Here is a 21595-nt window from a genome sequence, read left to right as displayed (position 1 = left end):
TAACTATTTAGAAAGTTTATAACAAGAACTTATGATTAAATCACAATATAAAAATTACAAAACAGTTTTACATTTTGCAGTAAAAATATAAATGAAAACATTTACTTAATATAAAGTGTAACTTATTTTTCTGATATAACTAGAGATGTTTAATTTACATTTACTGATAAAAAATGATACCATAATTGTTCATGTCAGAGGTTTATTCTTCCAATGTTTGTATTGAACAGATAAAACCTATTTGTCATGTGAAAATGTGAAAGCATGCACACTATAATTTTGTCTTTTTCCATAAAGTTTCTGTCTTTGAAATGAAAATACACAGAATTTCCTTCCTCATAATTGACATTTTCTTCAGTTCTGGTATTCTTGCCAGCTATAGCACATGTGAGTGATGCAGCTAAATTCAGACCCATGTGATGACTTGGTCACATTCTCAGAACATTGAAATCTAAACACTTTAAAAGGGAATAATGGTTAGAGAGTTGTTCTATGATCTGGTAAGGAAGAGAAAATGGAGAAACCAGTGTGGTGGTGTCTGGTTTTGACATGTGTTTTGGTTCCTCTAGCAGGTGCTGCTGCTGATTGGAATATACTGAAGCTGAAGACACATGATGGATTGAAGATCAGCTTGAAGAATTACTGTGAGAGTTGGAGGATGAATGTGGAACTGCACAACATAAGGGATTTCCAAGTTGTGCCTGAAGAGTGCATTGAGTACATTGGGAAATATGTCACTTCCACACAGTACAAAGTGGATTCACAGAGAGCAACTGAAGAGTGCTTGGTTTATCTCAGCACAAGCTGCAATCTGAAGAAAGATGGGTTGGATGCTTGGATTTTTGACATTGATGATACCTTGCTTTCAACCGTTCCTTACTACAAGGATAATCTATATGGGTAATTTCAAATTCCACTCTCCATCTATTTGCCACATCATGATATTTGGCTACATAATGTATGTTTAGATTATCATTTGTATGGTTGGTTTTAAATGTTTGTATCCACACAACACTTCTAATATACCTTCTAATGATCTGACGGTGGGTGGAACAATAAATCTAATAGATTTTTCTGTGATAGACTCTAATAATGATTATAATGTCATGTTAAGTGTTAAAAAGTGAACTTTAAACCTACCTCAATCCTACAAAACAAGAATATAAAGTGAGGTTTGCACCCACTTAGATACTCTCAAATCGTCTTATCTATAGTCAATGTGGGACTTTCAACACCTCCCTCGCGCCGAGGTATATACATTTCGAACGTAGTGTAGGACTAGACATTAATGAAGTAGTCCGATAGCGGGTGGAACAACATGTCCAACAAACAATAAACTTCCCCGTAGGAGATACTACAATAGGCCGAACAAATATCAAATCTTGTTAAGATAGACTTTAACTATGGTTCTTATACCATATTAGGAGTGGACTTTAAGTCTAACTTAATCCCACAAAATCGACTTGTAAGATCAGGTTTACACCCATTTATATACTCTTAAATTATCTTTATCTCTAGCTGATGAAGGACTTCAAACACCGAGAAATGAAATGAATTTCCGACAGTTACATATGTTAGTATGAAAATCTTGAACTTGTTTTGATCTTCTTTGCTTGGTGATGATCATTGTGAATGATGATGGATTTCTTTGAAAACAGGGGAAGGAAACTGAATGAGACATCTCTAGAAGACTGGATGAAAAAGGGTAATGCACCTGCTCTTGATCACTCATTGAAGCTCTACGATGAACTTAAATCCAGGGGTGTGCAAATCCTTTTGGTTACTTCAAGGAAGGAACATCTGAGATCAGCCACAATTGACAACCTTGTAAAAGTTGGTTACTATGGTTGGACTAAAATTATCTTTAGGTCAGTACTGTTACCTCTACTTTTCTTTCAATAATCCTCAATTTTTGGCTGAATGTTTCTCTTTTTCTTACACTTTTTGTTTCTGTGCAGAGATGCTGCAAATGAACTGGTATCAGTGCAGAAGTATAAATCTGATGTGAGAAAGCAAATAATAAATGATGGTTATCGCATCTGGGGCATTCTCGGGGACCAATACAGTAGCATTGAAGGGATTCCAAACCCTAGAAGAGCATTTAAACTCCCAAATCCAATGTACTATGTTGCCTGATGTGTAATTGTATTGTTTCTTTTTCGTGTACAACTTTTATTGAAAAAGTACTTCGTTCCAAACAATGATTAAGATCAATTTCTTTTGTATTTTGATTTAAATAATACAAATGAATCTCTCATTTCACTAACACATTTTTAATTTTGATTTACTCCCTCCAATTAAATTTATGTTTGGATTGAAAAATAACGTAATTCTTGAATTTTTTTTTTTTAAATTTGTTTAAAAAATTAAAATATTAAGTATTATTTATTCTTAATCAATATCACCAGAAGAATTGTTTCTTTAATAAGATCACATGGTTCATGAAAAAATCAAGAGAACTTTCTTACCTCAAATAATAATTAAAACCTTTTGTCTATTCTATTCAAATTATTTACACTATTTTTTTTTCACTTGGAAGTATATAATGGAAAAATATAACCCTTGCATTACAAACATATATTAATGTCTTAGCAGTCAAATAAAGCCTAACTAAGCTTGAGACTAAGGGTATATTGCTATATTAAAAGATATGTTGAAAGAGATAAAAGAGGATATTCTACAAAATTATTTTTCATACACATTTTGAAAGATGGATAATATATGCATTCACCAAGTTTTTAACACATATGTAAAGAAAAATTTCATAAGATTTAATGGTTCATGAGAAAACCTTAGAAATTTTTAATAAAAAATCAATTAAAAATATTTAAATTTATAAGATAGTTAAAAGGTAATTAAGTTTATATGTAATTAGTATTATTAATTGTTAAATTTTTAATATTTCATATTGATTTTTGAGATGTGTGAGTTTTATAATTGAAGTTATATTTATGTTTATTTATAACTCCAATACTCCCATTTAATAATAAAATACAATAATATAATTTTTACCATATAATATCTTATTCTCTTATCAATTTTATTACACTCTTTTATATAATTTTTAAAAAGCAACCAAATACAATATATTAGGATTTTGGCTTAGGTCGGTGCAAAACACACACAAAGCCCTAAAAGCCTAACTACATTCCTCTTAGCGTTGCTGAGAGAGAAAGAGAAAAATGGCAACAAGCGAGGAAGTGGTTGCGGCGGCGCCGGCGCCGGAGGCAGGGCTGAAGCACAAGCTGGAGCGAAAATGGACGTTTTGGTGCGACAATCAATCCAAACCTAAGCAGGGCGCTGCTTGGGGAACCTCTCTGCGCAAGGTCTACACTTTCGACACTGTAGAAGAGTTCTGGTGGTATATATTTTTTTTCCTTCCTTCTCCATTTTGCTTTCCCCCAATTTTCATTTTTATTTTTATTTTTTCATTTTATTTTAGAAGAATGGAATCTGAACATGCAATCTGGAATCCTAGGTTTTGTGTATTTTTATCAGGGGCTTGATTGATTAATTAAAAAATTGAACTTTACGGATCTCAGGAGAGAAACCCGTAAAGGGTCTGATTTTTTGTTGCTAAAATGAGGGTTTATGGATTTTATGCTTTTCATTGTTATTAAGCTGCGTTATGTTTGTGGTTCTCCTATATGAGTAAATTTTGATTTTAGTCAATTAAGAATATTTTTCTTTGTTTTTTCGTCCCTCTAAACTTGAAAATCACTGCATTTAATCTTCACTATTATCTATATACTGATTTAAAATTTTGGAGGATGAAAATTAAAGAAAATTTACAAGGACAAAAACATATTATTACTATTCGGAGAATGAGTTGAATGTTGTTGTTTTTGGGTTTGGTGGTAAACTATTGGGAGAAATGACTTTGATGTGAAAAATGTTGGTGTAGTTTGTATCATGAGATTTTTAAGCCCAGCAAGTTGCAAATCAACGCGGATTTCCACTTGTTCAAGACTGGTGTTGAACCTAAGTGGGAAGATCCTGAGTGTGCCAATGGAGGAAAGTGGACTGTCACTAGCAACATCGGCAGGAAGGCTAACCTTGAAAACATGTGGCTTGAAACTGTAATTTTTATTTTATTTCATCGCCAATTGTTTTTGTTTTTGGGTTTGAGAAATATGGGGAGATCTGGTGTTTAATTGTTATTGGTCTTCTGAATAGTTGATGGCGTTGATTGGGGAGCAATTTGAGGATGCTGAGGACATATGCGGTGTGGTTGCTAGCGTGCGCCAGTGGCAAGACAAACTTTCACTGTGGACAAAGACAGCGGCAAATGAGGCTGCCCAGGTTTGTCATTTTCTTTTAAATGGTACTTGCAAATTGCCATTGCAACTTATGTTTATGTTCTGTTATCTTGTCTGCTTATTATTCCTATTGTAGAATCAGGATAACAAAGGCCCTGAAACATCGATAGAAGTTATGATTGGATTCTCTAATTTCTGGTCTTATGTTCAAGTTATAAGTCAATTTGCTCCTATCTACAATGTTTTCACTCACTGCCTTGATTGAAAGCATCAAATGTTTAAATTATGCACCACACTTTCATCACTGATGTGTTGCTACTACATTCCAGTGTATTGTTTGCTTATTAAAGAAGACACTAAAGTATTGTTTTCCTTTCCTTTTCTTCTCCACGAGAGTATTTTGTCATCTTAGTTCCTTTGCAAGGCATAGATGATAGATAATCCCAACTCTACATTTCATGTGCTTTTGTATTTTTCTGTCAACTGTAACTTGAACCTTGTCGTCACCAATTCAGTAGGGATGAATGTGGAAATTTCCCTGCTATTGATCAATACTACCATGATGCATCCCTTCAACCCATCCCAGAACTTTATTTCCATGCTGTCAACCCAACAATTGTATCCTGCAGTAACTCGGGTTTTAATTTAACTAATCCTCTATTGCCATACCTTTTGTCTATCGATTTGCTTCCCCTTCACCGTCCCAATATCAAAACATTTAATCACGTATTTTAAAAAGTAGAAACATGGCTAGGACCATATTTCTTGTCATATCAACAACATTCCCTCTTTTGACCTTTTCTCGCACTTTAGCACTAATCCATCTTGTTTCTTTCTTGCATTGTGTTAAATGCAGTGCTTCCCCCTTTTTCACTTATAACTGTGAGGTTTGGGATGTTGAATTTCCATTTTCATCTTTTTTAGCTGTTTGCCTTTTCCCTCTATAGTGCTGTTACTTTTGGCCACTGCTATGTTTTTCTTCTCCAATATGCATGCTATAATTTCTTCTCTTAACTCATTGGAAAATATTCCCATAATATACTGCTCCTTCATCACTCTTGCTAGCCTTTCGAATTGGGTGTCTGCTTGTTTCAGGGTTAACAGAGATTCTAAAAGATCACCCCAACAATACTAGTTGAACCTTCTCAATTGGGGTAGTCTTGAATCCTTCCCAACTTTGATTTGAACTGCAAGTTTCTCACCATTGAGACCATGTCAGCACATCCCCTTTGAGAGTCACCATCAATGCCTGTCTTTTCCTGTTCCACTAAATCGAAAATAACACTCAAATTTCACTATGCATCCTAAAACATCCCCCACTTCAAAGATGGGTATTTCAAGCTTCGTCCAGTCGATCCCTTTCACTGGTTCAGGTTGCGTGCTTGCATATTTGCCTTGGACTTGCCCTCGTCCATTCAGGATTCCATCTTTGTATGTGTGGAGCTTTTCTTGACCTTCTCTTTACAGACCTTTGGCTTTTATATTTATATATTTGGACTACAAACAATCTGCCCGAGTCAGAAACTAACTATAACTAACTAACCTCATCTAGTTATATACGAAACTCTATCTTTGTGTTTTATCAAGATATCCATTTTTTGTTGAATGTTTTATATAATGTTGTGACATTATATAAAATACTCTACAACGAAATAAACCTAAATTTGACTTGGTTTTAGAGGAATAAACGAGATCCATGGCCAGTTATCTGTAATTTTTAGAAAGGTTAGCTACGAAAATGGAAATAGGTGAATTGGAGGAGTGAAAATGGCAGATGCTAGTAGAGGGTGTGCTTGGTATGAACGAAATATTGCTGGAAATGGTGGACTGTAAAATTCTTACACATCTTGATACGTTAACCAGGATCTACAATTTATACTGAATGGAAAAATCTGGAATGTGTAAATCTATCAGTCTAAGGTCCAGAATTGTAGTTTTGCTATTCCGAGCAAGTGCAAATTCCTTGCCAAAAAGTCATGTATATATTTTTGACTCGTCCAATTCTCAGCATGACATTTGAAGTGAGCCATTTTGCCGTTGTCTTTAATTTTGCAGATGAGCATTGGAAGGAAGTGGAAGGAAATCATTGATGTTAACGACAAGATAACATACAACTTTCATGTAAAACCTGTGCTCATAAATTTTGATTGGCTAATGCGATTCATAAACATCTATGATTCTAACATCTCTAGTTGTCACAGGATGATTCTAGAACCAAAGGAGCAACAAAGGGTCGATACACCGTATAAACAGTGTTGGAGCATTTTCTTGCACTTGTGCTGGAAGGCTTGTAGTACTGATACCTTCATCATGTGTCATATGTACTAGACCATGCTACTTCTTTGGTGAAGGGCTTGGTTTTACTTTTGTTCATTCACCCCACTTTGGGGTGTTCATACTATTGTACTCCTCATTTTTGAAATGGTCTGTCAAATTTTTCTGCAGAGTTCATTGTAGTTTTTTTATGTCACATTCTTAAAGCTTTAAATCTTGAAATTTAGGATGAGTTTGATGTGCTGCTTGTACAATTATAATGGAGAAGTAAACCTTTATTGTTCTGTTCAGTGCTTCAACAAGTTGAGTACTGTTTGCTTTGGAAGTTGAAGTATTTGAAACACATGATGGTGGGTGAGACATAGTAAGGGAGATAACTATATAAGCACAACAGGGAGAAATTAGGTGTGTTTTTGTTTTGTTTAATTATAATATTAGAAAACAAAAATTGTATTCCAAAGTTGTAGCTTAAACTTACATTACTTTAGTATGTGTTTATCACTAAATTACTTGATAATTGTTTAAATATTGACACAGAATTTGTGGACGACTAAGGTAGCAATATTAAACATTCATCGTATTAGTTTAATGAATGGAATTTATATTAAAAAAATTAAATTTATGGATTACTCTAAATTTTTTTATCCTTGCAGTATGCTCTGGAATTTGTAAATAGATTATCCGTGAGTAGTAATTTAGAAAGTTGACCTGAACAAGTTTTTAAAACCAAGTAAATTTTTTCATTTGAGTTATAATATAGTTCATCAAATTTTGTTTTATTTATTTTTTTTATCTTTTTAAATCATAGGATCGATGAATAAACTTTAATAGTTATACTATTACTGTTTCATTGACTACTCATTAAATCATTGTCATACAAAATAGTTTATCTCAAATGGACTCTGATTAAATTTTAATCATAAAGTTTTTTTATATAGAAGAGTAACAATAATAAAATTGAAAGGCTTAAATTCATTTTTTTTTCCTTGTAGTATAATGAACGTGTAATTTGGTTTCATATAAAATTTAATTATATTTTGTTTTCTGGATTTTCAAAATTACGCAAGTTTAGTTCACCATAAATATACATCTAATATTTAACATAAAAATGTTAATATGTGTTTATTATAATAACATGTACTAATATTAATTGTCAAATTCATTAATATCTCGATTAAATTAATAACACATTATTATCACTTAGATACGTATAACATTTCTTGGTAGTAATTAAATGGTATATTAATATTAATAAAAATTGAGTAATTTAACACACAAACTAAAAGATCAAATTTATAATTAAAATTTTATAGAAACTAAAAATGCATGTGTTAAACTGTAAGGATTAAACCGTAATTGAAGGTATGGTTAATAATATTCTTTAAAACTACAGATATTTGTTAAAAACATTTTTAGTGTATAGTTTAATACTTTTAATAGTTTTAAATTATAGTGTTAGAATTTTTTTAGTATCTTCAATTCAAGAAAATAAAGTGACGACGGCTGCTATAAAATGAATGCTTACTCTACTAAAACCACATCTAATTTTAAAACTCCTTTTTAATAGTCCTAAGTGATTTTATATATTATACTGTATTCAAATAAGTGATTTTAACTCAGATTTTCTAGTTTAGCACTTTGTTTAAATAACCATTTTGATAAAAAAAAAAATCTTAGTTTTTACATTACTCTTATAAGCCAGTGTCAAAACATGGTTGTGTTTTCAGACATAAAGAAAACAGAACATCATTAACATCTGAATCTGGTTTAAAAAGCAACACATTTGTTCATAATCAAAGTATATAATAGTTGGAAAGAGAAGGTGCAGTAGAATCTGATCTGCAACATATCCAGCAGCATCTAAGCACATAGTTTGGAAAAATGATATGAGCATTTAGGATAATCAAAGTTGAAATTGATTAAACTTTTTACTCAAATGGTTCACTAAAAAAGCAGCAGAAATTTTTTTGAAAAAATATGCTGTATAATAATAGCATTGCTTTGTTCATTGTATCAACGTTGATATGTAGATCACCTCTGGTTTTATAATACTTGATGTATCTAGAGGACAAAATAAGAGAACAATATACTTGAGAATAAAAAGTCACAACTAGAGAGAGATTTGATCCTAGTTTACATTCTTCTGTCAATTGAAAACCACCAAGTTCAAACTTGATTCTTTCTCACATGGTAATTACAAAATATGAGCAACATTTTTGCTAATCTATCATGCAAGAAATCCAAGCCATTCTCCATTCTTCTTGGCCAACCTGATCAACCCTTGTCTCTGTTTTCCATCTGCTCCTATTGATTTGCAAAATTCCGTGATTACCTAACATTTCAAAGTGTAAAACTTCAGCACAAGAATGAAAGAACACGTTTCATGCTCACATCAATGTTACTAGACAGACACATGTTTCATTTTTACATCAATCTTACCTGTATTGTTCTTTCTTCTAACAGGTGTTTTAACAAACACAAAAGGTACAGTTAAGGTATGTGTGTGTGTGTGTGTGTGTGAGTGATGGATCCAAATTCATTCTTCACCGATCTTTTATTTTCAACCCTTTTACACGTCAAACCAACAAAATTGAGATGTAGTTCTGTAGGTGCTGATACTGTTTTCCAATCAGATTTGAAGTTTTATTTAGATAAAAAGAGGTAACATTTGATCATCAGAATAAAACTCTGAATTACGATTGAAAACAACAAAATAATGGTATAATGGTATTCTGCATCTAAGTTTTTTGTTTCAAACAGATCACCCTTTTGCAGATTCTACTTGTACTTCTGTTTCAACAGGTTTCAAATCCTTCAATCCAATGCTTGGAAACAAAAACAAACCGCACAAACCACACAAAAAGCATACCAAGCCCGATTCACAAGAACTCATGACACAACATGAAACATGATCCCAAGTTCAAAAATTTCCCCCACCCCACAAACAGAATCCTCAAATTAAGCAAAAGGGTGATCACAAAACACACCAACTCTTGACAAGAACACTGAATTTCACCTGGGAGTGTAGGGCAATTGCTTTGCCTCTAAGCTGGTTGAAACGCTTCTTGCCAACAATGTTTCGAGTGATGACAACAAGAGGTGCAAAGATACCCTTCCCTTCATTGACATTCTTCATCATTGGCTGCAATCTCACTGGTTTTCTCCTCCCCAAGCGAACCTGTGATGGCACTGACTTGGCCAGCACGGTGTAGTCCTCACCAACAATTGAAGTGCCCCAACTTCCATAGAAGGAAGAACCAACACACCCAGTTGCAGAAAGTGAAGTAGCCATTTTTTGGTTATGCTCTCTTTGTGGGTTTTGTTGTGTGAATATAATAAAGGTAGAGAGGTTCTTGTGCTTGGTTTTGAGCCTCTTGTTGGAGCTTGAGATGGATGGTTCTAATGGCTTATATTGTGCCTGTGAAGGAAGGGATATTTGTGTGTAAATTGGAGAGCCAGTGGTTTGAAAATTGGACTATAGTGTGATTCACAACATAGAAGCATTTCGAGCCACACATATTGGTGGCTTTGATTTTTAGTTTTTTGTGCTTAATTATGATGAAATTCGACAACTCAAATATATGACTCGACTTCATGGTACCTAGCTACGTGGACAACAAGATCTAAATCTCAAATTCTACTGGATTACACGTATTTTCTAGGGTCATCCCTCTAACCCCGCATGATGTTTGTTTTTTTTTTTTTTCTTGAAAAGAAAAAAGAGATTCCTGGTGAAATGAGTTCATCTCATTAAGAAATTGATGAATATTTTATGGTAAGAATTTACTTGGAAGACACAACATTATGGTTTGGGACAGGTGTGAACAGATAAAAAATTGTAGAGAATCTAGAACTTCAAAAAATTGACCAAACCTACCAAAATTGCATTTTGTTCATAAATTCAGCGTGCAACCATAGTCTAATTGTAATGCCGGCCAAATTATGCATTTTTGACAGTATATATATATAATGAATTGATGACTAGTAATACGTCACTCTACTTAATTTATATATTATAATTTGATATTATTTTTATTAAGATATATCGAATATATATATATATATATATATATATTATTTTAAATAAATGTATCGAATTATGAAGATTAAATGTTTATAAATGGTTTGTTAGGAATCTCATTAATGTCATGATTTCATACAAGGCTTAAATATATTTTTGGTCCATTAACTTTCAATAAATTTTAGAATTAGTCCATTCCGAAATTTTGAACCAATTTAGTTATTCATCTATCGAAATACGTTGATTTAGTCATTTTAATCAAATTTTGTTAAGTTTATTTGGCATTTCAAGTATGTTTCACAATAATATTTGACTTAAGATTAAAGAAAAAATGTGTCAAACAATATAAATAATTCAGATACAATCTCGAAATGTGTACGAAACATCAAATAAAACTAAAAAATCTGATTAAAATGACTAAATCTACGTATTTCAAAATATAAAAAACTAAATTGATTCAAAGTTTTGAAATAGACTAATTCCAAAATTTACTGAGACAAAAACATATTTAACCCTTGACAAAATTAAATTAATATGTTTTAAATGATTCTTATATCATTTTAGTAGATGAGATTATATGTAATTCAATTTCACAAAGTGCTACTTATATATTATAATAATTTATTGTAATAATTTAACCTTACGCATGTTCTATTCTGTAGGAGATTTGCATAGTTTTTATTAAATATGTGATATTAATAATAAACACATGTATTTTAAAAACATGCTTGTTGTATGAATAATAATAGCAATGGCTTTTTTTTTGACATTTTTTTATAAAGTTTAAAAACAATAAAATTAACAGGGAAGAAACGTTAGTTGTTAAGGAGTGATTAAAATTTTGACTATACATATTTATTTATATATGTTTTAAATGTATGAATTTAAATTTTTAGAAATAGATTAATATTTTTAAAAATGCATATTTTATTAAAATTTGTTTGAATTTAATTTAATAAATAAATTTATTTATTTTCATTATCATTTTATTAATATACTTTTATTTAATTCATATTTTCAAATTAAAATTTTCTTTGAGTTTATGATTTTTAGGGAATGATTTAAATAATTTTATCTGATTAAAAATATATTTAAATGTATATATCCACAAATATAAAAAAAAATGTGGATGTAATTTTATATGGATTTAAATAAAATAAGTAATGAGGAAGTGTTATCCATATCTGCATTGCCAACAAAATGTAAAATTAAATAAATAGAATTATGTTGTAAATTATTTGAATTTATTTTTTACTGACCAGATACAAAATAAATGAAAGAAAAATAGATTAGTCAGAGATTGTGAGTGTGATGGCATACCGATCCTAGTTAGGTGGCAAAATTGAAGCTATGAAAGATGGAATCGTTTACAACCTCAAGAATTTTGAGGCCATGTGGACATGCCACAAGGATTCAATTCTGTTACACGTTTTCTTTCTTTTAGTCTTCGCCGTCCAAAATTACAACAATTTATTTATGTCAAATATTTTTAGTTTAAGGGTCAAATATCAAAACAAAATAGATTACGAATTATCACAATATAAACTCAATTTTATGTCACATATTATTTAATTATTTTGAAAAACTATAAAATAGTAGAAAAGAGTAAAGCTAAGACGTTATTTTATTAAAATCATCATTTTTATAGTTTTTTTTACCCTCTCTTTAGATTTTATTTTACATAGTTAAACACTATATAAAATAAGATTTATACTCTCATACTCTTATTTCTTTAAAATTTTAGGATAAAAGTGGTGTCAAATATTTTATGCATATAAGATTTATGTCATATATATAGAACCATAATATCTCAATATCTATAACCCATATATATATATATATAATCATGATAATATGTTTAGATTTCTAATAAACAATTTTTAATTAAAGTAAAAAAAGCTGGTAGTAATTATACACCTACTAAATTTGAGCATTACTTTGACAAAATCATTATTTTATTTTGATAATTATTGTAAAAATTGTTTTTATTGAAATAATATTATTATAATTTAGGCTTAATTAATCGAATGGTACTTACTTTCGTTATTCGGATGTGTCAATTTGGTACCCGTTTTTTAAAACGTGTCAATTACGTACCTTTTTTTTGAAAATATGTTTCATTTAGGTCATTTTAAAAAAAATCATTAACAACGTGCCACGAGTGAATCTATAGTTTTATTTTTATTGTTTGAAAAGAAAAAAAATAAAATGTCAAGTGTCAGGTCATTAGTGTGTGACACGTGGCACTGACAGTGTCACGTGACAAGGTATTGCCACGTGTCAATATCATTACCAAGTGTCATTGTCTCAATTTCAATTTATCCACTTGTCTTTTTGTTTTAATGTAGTTTCCACATATGTCTCTTTGTTTTAATTTATTCCCCACATAGGTCTTTCTGATTCAATTTAATCCTAATTATTATTTTTTTCAAAATGAAATAATATTATCTGTCTCTTAAAATTGAGATCAAATTTATTATTTATATACATGTTATACTCATATTTTTCATTGAAAATGTCGATATAACATATTATATTTCTTATTAATTATTAACCTATGTGTTGTTATTAATTACTTTTAGTCCCTAATTGAAACGTATTTGAAATGTTAAATAAATTTAACAAAATTTGGTTATGGTTAAAAAGACTAAATTTATATTATTTTAAAGTTGAGGGACTAAATTGAACTAGTGTTTCGAATAAGGACTTATTTCATTTTCACTAAAAATTAAGCGACAAAAAACATATTTAATTGATAATAGTACTTAATTTTATAAGTCATTTTTAATAACAAATATCAATATAAAATTTATATAAATAATAAATTTCGTATCAAATTTAAGAGAGATACAATATTTCTCTATTTTGAGAAAAAAAAATTGGGACTAAGTTGAATCAAAAAGATAAATGTGGGAACTAAATTAAAACAAAATAACATATGTGAAGACTAAATTGAAACAAAGAGATGTGTGGACTAAATTGAAATGAAATGTCATGTGTCACACAAGAGACCTAACACATGACAATTTAAAAAACAAATTAAAAAAAACATAAATTGACATATGGCACGTCGTTTACATCGTTAATGCTTATTTTTTTTAAATGATCTAAATTGAAGCATTTTTTCAAAAGTTTTGAAAGAATTGACACGTTTTTAAAAGCGAGTACCAAACTGACATATTCGAACAAATGTGACAATTTGTGGGGACTAAATTGAAATGAAATGTCATATGTCACACTATAGACTTAACACATGACAATTTAAAAATAATTAAAAAAAAATAAATATTGACACATGACACGTCCCTTACATCATTAATGTTTTTTTTTTAAATATCTACTCAAAGCATTTTTTTCAAAAGTTTGGACATAATTGACATATTTTCTAAAATGGACACCAAACTAACACATCCGAACAAAGGTATGTACCATTGGACTAATCAAACCTAAAATTTATAACTAATGTATTCTTTTGAAACTTTAATTTTATAACATTCCTATCTTTAAAATGTCTTAGGAAAATTAAGAGAGAAATATATATTTAAAGTGTCTTTAATATTGACCACCAAATAAAATAAAATTATTGAATATATTTAAATAAAAAATATATTAAATTAATTCTTAATCTACGAATTTATTTTAGAGTGATTACACGTAATATAATATGATATTTTAGAAAAATAGGCATATTTTACTATTTTTTTCAATTTTCGAAATATTTTTAGGCATTTGCCGATTGTATAAAATAGAAATCCAACAAAATTCTAAAACAAATTACTTTTTAAATAAGCAAAGGTTGATCCAAGTTATATTCAATTGAGATGCAAAAAATAGTAAATTATTTGTATAATAACATGTTTTCTTAGTCTTTTAAATGAATTAGGTGAGTTCATGAACTAGAAACCTTTTCCTAATCTACCAATTCATGGCATAAATGTATTAATTGCGAAATCCTTTTTTCCCTTCTCGTTTGCACTTAAAATAAAAGTCCACTAAGTAAACATTTAATCCTTAATTATGAGTTTTATTTATGTATTCCAATAATTTTCTTTTTTAGCCCTTTAATATGTTTTTTAGTTATAAAATTATGTTAAGAATTTTAAATTTCAAACGAAGAATATATTATATACCAGTGACCCTAACATTTTATCACTTAAACAAATAAAATGACTTGAGATTTAAATAAAAAAGGAGTTAAGATGATTTTTGCTATTCTAAAAATATATCGCTCAATATTTTTTTAACACTTTAAGTATAACACTTTATATATATATATATATATATATATATATATATATATATATATATATATTTTGTATAAGTTTATATTATATCATATTCAATTAATTAAATATCTATTTTGAAATCTAAGATAATGAAAAATGTTTCGATACACCTAATAAGTCTCACATCACTTAAAAATTGAGATGAAATATAATTTAAATATATTTATCTCTCCACCTTCTAAAGTGTCTTTTAAAGATAAAACTGTGACGGAATTCAAACGTTCCAAAATAGACAAATAATTCATTGGAAACGCAGTAATTGTTCCTAATAACGATTGTCAAAATTTTTTCATTTTGATTGAACTGGATAATTTTTCTATATCTTCTACATCTTAAATACTTGTTTCTCAAAGGCATAATATATTAGGAATGAATGACCCTAATAAAGAGAAAAGTGTGATAAATATAAATTCAATGACACGTAGAAAACCTAAGTTAGTGGGAAAAATATATTTTAAAGAATAAAAATTAATAACTAATCCCAATAACAACTACTATTTGCATAAAAAAATTATTCTAAAGTCAAGTGCAATGAGCTGAAAATAGAATGATACTTAGTCCGTCTGAATAACACATAAAAATATCAAATGAATTGGAAAAAAAATGGAGAATATGTAATTTGGATTGGAAAGAGTCTCACAGAAGTACCAAATCTTGATTTGTTTAATGTGAATTTGCAATATTTTTGTGTATGTTTTGATCGAGTGAAAACCGTAAGAGAAGGAAAGAACAACCTTAACAGACATAACTACAGTGCAGATGGCATCGTTGGCGACCCATCTGTCCGGTTTCATCATCTTCTTCCATGTTGGGATTCGGCGCTTAGTCTCTTCAACTTCCCTTTACCTTCAAAACCCCTCTCACTTCCGCTCCAAGCTTTGGTACTTCTCTGACCCAAAGTGGAAGACCCTTGATCTCTACGCTGTGCTCATCGCCCTCCCCGTCTTCTCTTTCACCGAGTTTTTCCTCTTCTTCTCGTTTTCTGGTCACCCCGCTTACAAATTCTCCTTCTTTCAACAATCCCTGGCCGTTTTGGCCTTCTGGCTCTTGACCATTTTGATCATATTCCGTGAACGCGTGGGAGGAACGTCGTTGGTCGATGAAGGTTTTGTTTTTTTGTCCGGTGGGGTTGTTTTCTTGATGGAGTATTCTGTGATGGGAAAAGGGGTATCGGGTCTTGCAGGTTCTGTGTATGGATATTTGGGAGGGTTGACACTGGTGTGTGCTGGTGCTTGTGTTTACTTAGCGGTTAAGCCTTCGGCTTTTTTTGCCGAGTTTTTGTTGTCTTGTGGGTTGGTGTTTAAGGGCACTTGGTTGTTGCAGCTGGGGTTCTCTTTGTACACTGATTTGTTTGGGCTGAAGGGGTGTAGAAAGATCAATTTTTTAGAGTCCCAATTGCAGCTTGTTGATGTGCATTGTGATCTTGATGAGGATAGTTTGAGGGGTGTGACTTTGATGAATTTTCTGTTCACTGTGCATGCTACTGGGGTGGTGGTTTTGGCTTTTGGGGCATTTGGGGTGCTGGCAGGTAAGAGGAGTTTGAAAAGTGGTGAGGCAAAGGGTCCTTTGCTGTCTGAGAGTGAATCATCAAGCTTTCGGCCGTGGGCTCTTCCGGATGTGGAGATGGAGTGAAATGTTAATGGCTTTGGTAGAATAACAGAAAGGGATGTTTGCATTGTGAATCATTGGTTTTTCACCTGCCAGGTAGGTAGGTTGTGATGCCTACCTTTGATTTTGTTTTTTGTGTTGAGCTGACTTTGTAGCAACGTTTCTTGTCTTGGTATTTTGAACTATAAATGTTTACAGATTACAGTTACAGTCTATGAAAGTAATGACATTTGGATTAAAGTTAAGGTCTCATTCATTTGTATTGGTTTTCTCTGCTGTTGAAGAGAATACATTTAATTTTTAAATCCTTCTTTCCACATGCAAAACTAAAATTATGCAATTGGGAACCATATTAATAGTTTGATACGTCATTGCATTGCATTGCAGTTATTAGTTTATTATGTGAAGGTAGATTTGTTTTAAACGTGCAGTGATAATCGTGTTCAATTGTTTAGAAACATTTTTTTTTACCACATGACAGCTTATTGTCAACGAGTCTAGGTGAAAACTTATGTCAATGACCTGTTTTCTTGTGTTCTTGTAGTTATAATTAATAATTGTATTACATCAGACAATAACAGACCTATAACAGTTACTTAACAACACTGAAGTAATTAAATTGAGATAACAGACTTGTTGTTGCAATTCACTTTTCAATCTTACACTTATCTATTTGAATACTTAAATGAAGCAAACATTAGATGGAATGGAACCCCTCTTGAAGGGATTATACTCATATTATGTAAAAAATTTCGGTATAAAACTTCATTGTGATTTCTATACATAGACATTACACTTGCAACATTACAAATTTGGTAGATGTCTAGACCAATGAATATGCTCCTTTTTTATTTCAATAAAGTAGTTGAAATCCATATAAATTTTATAGCTAGGCATGATAAAAATAGGCAGTGAAGTATTCATTTTCTTGGACCATCTTTATGAACTCCATATATTACATAAACTGATATTTGCACTGAATTCTACTCTATTTTTGTATATCCTGTTGAAAATTTTGGGAACCTCAACCATCGTTGACGAAACCGTGTAAATCCATTAATTTTAAGCCGGAATCCCATCCTCTTTATTTTTCTTCCAAAGGTTCCCCATCTTTGTTTCAGGATGACATATTTTGTTGATCTCACTAGTTTCTTTGTGTACCTATATACTGCACATTGAAAATCAATTGTGATTGAACAATTGGGTTGCTGGAATGCTGTCATTCAACTTTCTTAATGTTTTTACTTTATATTGTTTTCATTCATATCTATGAATTGAATATGTGTATGTTATAACACTAGCACGTTGTCTGGCATAAACAAAAAAAATCACCAGTATAGCCAAAACAATACTTTTAATTCTAAAACAAGTTTATAGTTTAATTTGTCTCCTTAATTTGTGGATTATATTGTCAATATTGAAATGTGTTATCAGAAGGTAGACCTTGATGTTGTTTGGTTTGTTCATTTTCTTCTGAGTTTGTTTGGTGCAGTACCTGCATGAAAGACAAAACTATCAACATTTCTGTAACTAGATTCAGTTATTTATGGCGAGTGTGTATTTCTTTATGCAAATAATATAGTTTCTGGAATAGGAAATGCCTTTAGGTAGGTACTTTAAGCATAAAATGGGTCCCATTTAGGTCTCATTATATGCCTTGAGTCTTAATGCTGCAAATATCTTTGTTCAGACAATGAACTTAGTGCTTGAAATTTAGTGTTTCTGTACCTCAACCAAGCTTTCCAAACGCTTCCTCATCCTTCTTTGAATAAAACCTTTGGTGCTCTGCAGTACAAAGATCTTCAAAACTTGGAATATCAAGGGATTTACTAAGCAGACTTTAAGAAGAAAGAATAATATTGATGTTACCTTTACATGATATCTAACATAGGTACTAAAATTTAATAGACTCCAGACAGTTTTGTCTAGCCTATTGCCTTCAACATGGCGAGAAGAGATATCTATTAAACATGAAAAAGGTTGTCAGTGTCAGATACCTTGGATTCAACTTACTCAACGATTCTTCTATTGATATCTTGTTTGAATTTAGAGTTTAATTTTCAAAACTGTGTTATCAGTTTGTGGTTTGTAAGAAAGTAGCTCATGTCATAATTACTGGATGATGACATTATACCAAAAGTGAAAAACCCTCCATTGGTACTCAAATCTTCAAAAGCTTCTCCTCTTAACTCTGGTGGAGGAATGGCTGACCAGTTGCAGGGTGGTACCTTGGCCCATTTATCTGAACTTCCCACATCCACAAGCTCCTGTGATTGAATAGTAAATAAATGCGTTCGGAGCACATTGAGTTGATGAAAATAAATTACTTGGTTTCACTTTATCAGCTACAAACCTGAAAGAAAGTTGTGGCAATAGTCACATCTGACTTTTCCTTCAAACGAATTGGGAATACTGCTATGATTCTTTGTGGCTGCATGTAGCAAGTGTCAGGTTATGAATTTGGAAAATCTTTAGCATGCAAATATCTTTTCAGACCATGAAGTTGGTAATGAGTTGTCTTTGGGTACTTGGTTGTTGAATTTCTGTTTCTTCTGAAGAACAACTAATTGGAAGGTAGTTGTTATAAGCTGACAAAAATATGGAGGAAGAGAGGTTTTCATGTGTTATTATATTATTGATATTTGAACAGTAAATTGGTGAGAATGAACTAGTAATGATATTATTTTAGATTATTCTTAGCTTCTTGAATTGTTGACATACCTCACCCAGTTTATTGTATCCATGGTTCTGACAATCCTTTGATTCAGGTTCTTAACTTCCTAAGTACATGATATGGTGCTCATGAAACACCTCACATCTTTTATATATTATGGTAATCTTGTTCATTTTATTTGGAAGGTCTTTTTACACTTTGTTTTCTTGTTTTTCTTTGTTGCATTTGACATGACAGGTTAAAAAATTAAGTTATGGAAGAATTACCTGTCTTATGAGAAAGAAAGGTTCTCTTGGATGGTAGACTAGTTTGATGGGTTTGTACATCCCCTGAAGTGCATCATCAGAATTCACGTTCCATAATATTTCTTTCAGCTGTGAACTCAGAATTACTGAATGTACTGATGATATTTCCCTAATGATCTTATCATAGTCTGGAACAAGAATTTGGCATCATCACACAGGTTGAAATGTGAAGTTAGATTATCCGAGTCCATTTACTGAAAAGCTGCCTAAAAAATGTTTATTTGTGTTTCTTTTTTATGCAGATATTTTATTTTCTGAGCAATTTAAATGTTGATAACATCTTTATACTTATTTTTTTCATTACATTTCCTTGGACTACTATAATTCTTTTTTTCGAATTTAATAAATATATTTTGCTTGAGTATTCATAATGTCACAATAGTTGTGTATCTAGTTTGCATAGCATATGCTGGTATATGATATTTTGTGAAGTTTCCTTTCTCCCCCTCTTTAGTCTTTCGTGAAAAATTGTGAGGAACATTAACTTTCAATTCACAACTTTATTCTTAAATAGAAGGAAAACTAGATAGCCATTAATTCTTCTACTTTTCTACCATGAAATACCATTATTTTCAGTGCTCACACTGATTACGAATAAAATATTTGTAAGCACTGCTGTAGTTGTTATAATAAGTTGAATGTGGCAACCATGTTGCAAGTCGGTGGTTAAGGGAAACAAACCTTTGTTTCTTGGAATCTGATTAAGGTTAAGCTTCAGAGTAAGCTGATATCCTTCTTTGGCAGGGTCTATAATCTCCACAACATTAGGACATAGACCCTTAACCATTTCAATGGTCTTGGAAGAAAGTTCCTTTGGCAGGATTCCATGGCAAAGAGGTGGCATTGATATTGACAAGTAGGCTAGTTGTGGATCAGAGGCTTGAGACTGCAAACATAGCACAAGTAATCAATGTTACCTATAAAGTTTGTTTAAACTTCAATCTAAGATCCTTAACAAATTTAAAGATTTGCACACAAGCAAACTCTTTTCATGTAATTTGCTGTCATGTACCAAGTTGCTTTTCACATTTTGTGTGAGGAGAGGTAGTTGACTACATCACTGGTTTACTTCAAACATTTTGTTTGAAATAAAGGAAAATGCTATTTGTTGATTCTACTCAAGGAACTGGGTTATTGTTGGCTTATTGTGCAACAAAAAGTGTGATTACATTGTGCAAGCTTTGAGGAGTCCAGTTTTTTTATTGGTTTTTTTAGTTGTTCTTTGCTAAGTATTAAAAATATACTATTTTGGTTCAAAATTAGTGGTTATCAATGTATTTTAACAGCACAACAAAAGAACAATGCAAAAAAATTCAGTAGAGAATACAAATTTAGTTTTGAAACAAGATAAAAGTTTTACCTGAATATGGTACTCCAATGACCCAAATTCATACAAGTGATGATCAATCTCCAAGGGCTTCTCAGCACTGCCATGCCATTGACAAGCACTTAAAATACTGCTGCTTTCTTAATGTGGATTACCACTTACTTAAGCAACTATATTATCTTGTGTAACTTTCCCCTCAAGAAAACCTTACCAAAGAAAAAGGAAAGAGCAAAAACAGACACATATACACACAAACTAAACCATGTTCTGCATATACTAGGAAAAACTTGAACAACATAAGATAAGGCCTAGAAAATTTTATGGCTTCTAAACTTAATGACTTTCATGCATAAGCACTTCTTACCAGTAAAGTTTTAGCAGTATTTGGTTCAGTGCTGGAGATGCTCTGTCTATGCATGCCATTCTCATATAATTCTCTTCTCTTCTGTTCTGAAATTGTGTGAACTCTTGGCTTGTGTTGAAGTGATATACAATTTGAGAGCCTCAACCGTTTTTGGATTTGAGGTTTGAGTAAAATGCAAGTTCAGTGTTGCAATCATGTTTGGTAAGCTTTGAAGCAAATTCACATATGTAGCCACACACACTCTTCCACTCAACAACATTGGTTGGTTCCTTTTGTGATCCTTTCTTTCTGTAACTTTCCCTTCTGCTTCACTCCTTCCCACATATTCGAATTTTATCCTTTATGATTCATCAAGAAATTAATTAATGAACTCATGCCAGTGTTTTGGATTGTACTCCCACTTCTGATATTTTTATGATTATATATATATATATATATATATATATATATATATATATATATATATATATATATATT

The 21595-nt window shown here is 31.1% G+C and overlaps 5 protein-coding genes across 6 annotated transcripts; 3 read left to right on the top strand and 2 right to left on the bottom strand.

The window, feature by feature from the left end:
* The first annotated feature begins 460 nt into the window (after nt 1-460).
* Nucleotides 461-2266, top strand: LOC114190973 (acid phosphatase 1-like). Its single transcript, XM_028080078.1, has 3 exons — nt 461-900; nt 1659-1868; nt 1959-2266. The coding sequence occupies exons 1-3, from the start codon at nt 515-517 to the stop codon at nt 2134-2136; spliced, it is 774 nt and encodes a 257-aa protein (XP_027935879.1). The 5' UTR covers nt 461-514; the 3' UTR covers nt 2137-2266.
* An 829-nt stretch (nt 2267-3095) lies between these two features.
* Nucleotides 3096-6832, top strand: LOC114189470 (eukaryotic translation initiation factor). The gene is made up of 5 exons (XM_028078033.1): nt 3096-3361; nt 3905-4079; nt 4177-4302; nt 6315-6380; nt 6461-6832. Exons 1-5 carry the CDS (start codon nt 3183-3185, stop codon nt 6506-6508), a joined length of 594 nt encoding a protein of 197 aa, XP_027933834.1. The 5' UTR covers nt 3096-3182; the 3' UTR covers nt 6509-6832.
* A 1682-nt stretch (nt 6833-8514) lies between these two features.
* Nucleotides 8515-9998, bottom strand: LOC114190514 (protein PROTON GRADIENT REGULATION 5, chloroplastic). Its single transcript, XM_028079428.1, has 2 exons — nt 9550-9998; nt 8515-8865 (listed from the first exon to the last, which is right to left on the bottom strand). Exons 1-2 carry the CDS (start codon nt 9823-9825, stop codon nt 8761-8763), a joined length of 381 nt encoding a protein of 126 aa, XP_027935229.1. The 5' UTR covers nt 9826-9998; the 3' UTR covers nt 8515-8760.
* A 5456-nt stretch (nt 9999-15454) lies between these two features.
* LOC114191676 lies at nt 15455-19611 on the top strand. The gene is made up of 2 exons (XM_028081014.1): nt 15455-16544; nt 19360-19611. The coding sequence occupies exon 1, from the start codon at nt 15600-15602 to the stop codon at nt 16470-16472; it is 873 nt and encodes a 290-aa protein (XP_027936815.1). The 5' UTR covers nt 15455-15599; the 3' UTR covers nt 16473-16544; nt 19360-19611.
* On the bottom strand, nt 17199-21362 carry LOC114191675 (actin-related protein 2/3 complex subunit 2B). Of its 2 annotated transcripts, XM_028081013.1 has the most exons (10): nt 21119-21358; nt 20788-20854; nt 20109-20313; nt 19389-19555; nt 18802-18879; nt 18583-18715; nt 18318-18409; nt 18177-18233; nt 17892-17943; nt 17199-17616 (listed from the first exon to the last, which is right to left on the bottom strand). In XM_028081013.1, exons 1-10 carry the CDS (start codon nt 21181-21183, stop codon nt 17432-17434), a joined length of 1101 nt encoding a protein of 366 aa, XP_027936814.1. In that variant the 5' UTR covers nt 21184-21358; the 3' UTR covers nt 17199-17431. The 2 variants fall into 2 exon arrangements, with proteins under 2 accessions (XP_027936814.1, XP_027936813.1); XM_028081012.1 differs by having other exon boundaries at nt 18177-18409; nt 21119-21362.
* Between the last annotated feature and the right edge of the window lie 233 nt (nt 21363-21595).

The sequence above is a fragment of the Vigna unguiculata genome, chromosome 7, assembly GCF_004118075.2.
Source record: "Vigna unguiculata cultivar IT97K-499-35 chromosome 7, ASM411807v1, whole genome shotgun sequence".
NCBI classification, from domain to species: domain Eukaryota; kingdom Viridiplantae; phylum Streptophyta; class Magnoliopsida; order Fabales; family Fabaceae; genus Vigna; species Vigna unguiculata.
The sequence above is the reverse complement of the archived record's forward strand: the minus strand, read 5'-3'. Positions and strand labels throughout refer to the sequence as shown.